The sequence below is a fragment of the Aplysia californica genome, unplaced genomic scaffold, assembly GCF_000002075.1.
Source record: "Aplysia californica isolate F4 #8 unplaced genomic scaffold, AplCal3.0 scaffold00087, whole genome shotgun sequence".
NCBI lineage: Eukaryota > Metazoa > Mollusca > Gastropoda > Aplysiida > Aplysiidae > Aplysia > Aplysia californica.
The window spans coordinates 855,105-860,358 of NW_004797357.1; the positions used below are offsets into that span (position 1 = coordinate 855,105).

The window sequence follows — 5,254 nt, forward strand, 5'->3', positions numbered from 1 at the left end:
GGGGGGGTGCGTATGCGTGCATTGTGCGTGCTCGCGAGCCTGTATGCGCGTGTCTGTGTCCAGGTGACTTCGTTCCTTCACTACAGTATTTATGGACACCTCCACCACCACCATCCTTTTCCCCCCAATTTTTAAACTTGTTTGGTTCTTGTTATGTGATCTGTAAAAAATCTGAAAAGTAAAAATCTACAGAAACAAAGTAAAAATGGGAGAGAAATGCAACCGCTGGAGAGGAACAGACAGCAGAAGTAAACGTGGGAAATTTACTGGGCAGGATCTCCCCACAAAAAATAAATTAGCCAGATTTCATAAAACAATAACTGATCCAGGTATTCATACTCCGAGTCTGTGGCCTGATGTTTTCCGTCGTGCTAACTTCAAAGGCCCGCATTTGGCAGACAATCTTGTAGAAGATGTTACAACTCTTGATTTCACTACAGGTTACTTACAACTAAAATATTACTCGGCGTTTCGTGTCAACATGTCTGTCCAGAGAATTCCTCGATATTCCCTTCAGGTGGAAACACTTCAAGAGTTATAAGTGTGGTCTCAGATGCCGCGACAGACACACAGACACACACACACACACACACACACACACACACACATACACACACAATGAAGTTATCTTTAAACGAGTTAGGTAATCAATATTCAGGGACTGATTCACCTTCAGAAAGGTACACCTAATGGTTAAATTAAAAACAATGTTATTTTATTATGGATTAGCACTAAAACGACCTAATTAGACCGCGCCCATTTATACAAATTAAGGTCATGGTTTACAGCTTGTATGCACGCCAAGTACACGATCCAACCAAAAATGGTTTCCGGCTATTTTCCCAGCGGTGTTCATCTCTCTAAAGCAGTACTTGCCACCATGAGTGGTATTGCTCACAAGTGGGCACTTTGGTAATTTTTGTGGTCGATGAGGATGACACTGGTAGTAACATGTGTTATTACGTTGTAAGCCTCGTTTCGAAATAAAAGTAAATTATCGGTACGAAAAATTTTGCCTCTTAAAAATGATGAAAATGGGCGCTGGCTATTTTTTTATTTTTAATTTGAAAAGCACCGCTTTAAAGTGTTAAAAAAAATACTTCTCCTTCAGGGCGCTGAAACGCATCTATTATAATTCTCAGGTGCATGATCCCATTATTTCTCTCATGTGGTTCGTATGAAAAGTAATTAAAAGGCTACCTGAGGCAAAATCTTGTGCGAGACGACGTAATATAAACAAGAGGCTGAAAAGAGGGTGGGAGGTGGGGTAAAGATTTGAGGTTGGGGTGGAGGAGGGTATTTCTTACGCACCGTTTAACATTTACCTATCACGTCCCCTGGATAAATCCCTCTAATGGCCACAGGTGGCGTTGCGTGAAGCTCGTTGATACAGTAGCCAATAGCGAGCCTCCTTATTGCTGGCCGTGTTGGAGGCGAGCGGAGGGGGGGGGGGGGCTTTATGGGAAGGCGGAAGCGGCGGAAATGATAACGGGATCCGGAAGTCTTCACAGGCGCTGCGGCTGAGAAAGTAGAGTAAACGAGCCCCTTCAGCACGTCCGGTGTGCACCGTTTGAAGAGCTGTCTCTTCTCCCGGTTGACTCGAGGAAATAAAGATATTTTCATCGCATTCTCTTTTTTGAAGAAATAGTATATTATCTTACTCGCCGTGCCTTCTCAGTGCAATTACAGTTTTCATTTTGTCAATAAAGCCCTTCGATTCACAAAGGGTTTACGTCCATTTAAGGGTTCCACCTTTTCCTACCGATGTGTTTCATCAACATGTTTATTGTTCTCAAATGCTTTCTTCTTCCTCACTCCCTACTTCACATCATGTCTATCCGCCAATTCTCCCAGAGGACGCCATTGCTTCATTAGGATTCTTTTAACTTGCTTATGTCACTTCTAATTTTTAAAATCCCACATTATTGGCCACTGGAACAGCCTGGAAGCTGAGTTTTTACAATAGGCAAATACGGCCTTGAGATAAGCTGGGCGGATATAGAGAACCTGTATTTTGGTTAGAAGGCATTGACCCAAGCACAAAAAACTACAACAGGAAACTGTAGGTGAAGTATTAGTTTTTAATTTAATGAAATTGATATTGAATTTCGTCCATTTGTGTTGCACAGTATTGTTTGCTCTAAATGTACGTCAACGACGCTGTGGTCTAAATGCCTGGGAATAGAAATAAAAGCGGTTGTTTAGTTACACCCTGTTAACCTCGGTATATATAAGATTCCAACTGGCCCATCAACAAGGAACGCAGCTTCCCCGACTGTTATGACTTCTCTCTCAAACACACCAATCTCTCAACAGAACGGACGACTTATTTCCCACACTCGCTTCGTTTTCTGTCCAGCTTTGCTTCAAGTAGATTTATCGACCGAGAATCCCGTCTTGCAAAAAAGGAAACCGCAAAATGCCCACTTTGTAGGAATCGTCTACGAAATGTCTCGGGTTGTTGTAAAAAAAAAATGGCATACGTTAAACATGGCGTCACAATCACTTACTTCTAAGACCAAAAGAAACATCTAGTTTCATTTTGCCGCCTAGAAATGAAGCGTAGTTTTTTTAAGGTACGAAATCCGTTTGATCCTCATCGTAACACACCAAACACACATAAAAAACAAGTTGAACTTACCTTGAGAGCTCTGCCACAGGAAGGAAATCGTCCCAAGCAACAAGCAGAGACTTACAGGGGACGGTAGATGCATCTCAACCATGGTGATGAAATCGGGTGTGCCTGTAAAAGAAGAAATACGGAACAATTTAGATACGCCAACCGCATGAACGTAAATCCGACTGTACTCTAAAAGTCCATTAAATAAATATATCGAATTAGAGACAAGGAAAGAAGGGGGCCTTTTGTGGCGAAGATAGGGACTCCAACGAAAAAACTCGACAAGTGGTGACACGTGATTTTATAACCTCGAAACAGAAAACTAAACTAAACTGCAACGTACCCGTTCGGAAGTAATTAGCTCTAGTTATAGTGTGAATAGTTTATTTAAAAAATGTACTTCATATTCCATTCCCCGACTAGACACAAATGGGTTGTTTATCCACTGGATGCTGTAAAGATGAAAGAATGACTAATACAACGAGTTCAAGACATTATCCTTACGATAGCATATAGTCAGCGTCCGACTCTAAGCGTCTATCCGCCAAATTAGGTCAAATATTGTTTTGACTCAGATCCCGATATCTACAATCGTAATTACAGTTGGCGATGCTATCTTCTGTTTTAAAAAAGAAAAGAAAAGAGCACTCTACGTGATATTCTGAGTAGTTCCTGTGGATAGTAAGAAAGAAATTACTTCTGAAAATCAGTGTTTAAGCACATAAACAGTTAATGTCGGGCATGCACAATGTGTACATCACAGCAAAAAAAATGTTTATAAGTGCTGTGCTCTCCGTCGGAAACCCAAAAGGGCTGTGACATACGAACAAAATATTGTACCGCCTACGAAGAGCGCAATTTACCCTACTGGTGAGGTGCTACTCGTACGCCACTACCTTTCCTGCGCAGCGGTTACATCTTTATCGCGTACTGACTTGACCTTCTGCCCCCGCTGACGTACTGAGCCATCAACTGAGGGTCCAGGCTGGTAAAATGAGGGCCAATGACGCAGTCCCCCTCTCTCCTTCTCCCTTTTGTCGCTGCCCCCCCCCCTTTCCATTTACCCGTCCTGCCCCACCCCTCCTTTCCTTCCTCCCCTCCCCCCAAACCCCAGAAGAAGCCCATTTCGGAATGACCCAGCTTTTCGATCAACTTTTACATGAAGTCAAAAATCACTCGAAGAATATTATGGTTCAGGCGACCATGAAGTTGGAAAATTGAAAGGGTTAGGGGAGAGCTCCCGAAAAGAAAACTGGGGTTAAAAGAAAAGAAAATCAAAGAAATGAAACAAGACCACGATAGTCGGCTCGAAGTAGTGGCTTGTTGTGATTTGGTTTGGTTCTTCTGTATTATTTGTTCTCTGGATGTTATTTTTGCCTTTTCTACAAGTGGCCAGGGGATTGGTTGGGGGGGGGGGGGGGTAAATAAACATTACCAACGCTCCAAATAATAGAAAAGTTTCAAGAATAGAGGGGGAAACAGGGTGATGATAGCGAGAAAGCGGAAGTTAAGATGGCAGGAGGACTTACGTGAGTGGAAAGAGAAGCGGAAGGAAGTAGCGGGATGGGTCAAGAACTTGCATAAAAGAAAATTGAAATCGCGAGGATAGATTTATGACTGCTTAGATAAAGCTGGTTCCTCTGATTTATATCCGAATGTGTGTCATGAGATGAGAATTTACTGACAGGGAAAGTAACCGAATTTCTGTGAGAAATTACTTTTTAAAAAGCGGGACAGAACTAGTCAAGATTAGATCTACTTCGTCGAGACGTTGGTTTAAGATTCTATTTCATCGCTAATAGAGCGACAGAGCCACAACAAGAATTGAACCATCTTCAAAGTCACGATGTGTATAATATAATCTTGTCAATATGAGACACTGGCATTCATAAATTAAAACAGAAAAGTTTATGAAATGTGTAAGTTTATATTGGTTATAAGACCTAAGTGTGATATACGATTGATAAAACTGACACAATTTGCCTTCTCAAGAGCCTAATCGTTTGTGTTATTGAGAGGGGATGACCAGGCTAATGGATGGATTTCTTTTCCACTTTCTGCATTCAAAAAGAACGGAAACAGCCCAAGTGAGATGCGCAGGATGCTGTGTTGTGGGAGATTGAAAGTTTGTGATGTGAAGAGTAGGCATCGGGAGATTGGAAGCTGTTGTGGTGTTACAAGGAGACATGGGGAGATGGGAAACATTTGGGCAGTTACAAGAAAATAGGGGGAGATTGGAAGATGTTGTGATATCACAAGAGGACATCGGAGATGGGTTGCTGTATTCCAATTTAGACATATTATGTATTACCTTTAACACAGTTTCTTCGATGGACAAGACTCAATAGGATCAGAGGGTGACAATTATTAAACCTTACGCACATAACATCACAAATGAAAGAGCTGCAGAGCTATCCTGCCATAGAAAACTGCATCTCCCCTCGACGCTTAACGGCAACAGAGGATGAAAAGGTAAAGTAACTTAGCACAGTCTGGTACACACGCAAGGAATATGAGAGAAAAACAGTGATCAGCCAAAGACAAAGCTAAATAACTCAAAAACGTCAAGAAAGATAAGTTGTTTTAAAATAAATCAACCTAGGATTGTGAGTTTTGTTGCATTTCGCCCCCACC

At 41.8% G+C, this 5,254-nt stretch overlaps 1 protein-coding gene across 1 annotated transcript in view; it reads right to left on the reverse strand.

Moving 5' to 3' along the window:
• Window positions 1-5,254, reverse strand: part of LOC101863970 (neuronal acetylcholine receptor subunit beta-3) — a gene marked incomplete in the record, with an annotated part of 188,339 nt that overhangs the window by 92,282 nt on the left and 90,803 nt on the right. The window contains 1 exon segment of the mRNA XM_005094696.3: window positions 2,642-2,743. Coding sequence (XP_005094753.2) covers window positions 2,642-2,723 — 82 coding nt within the window.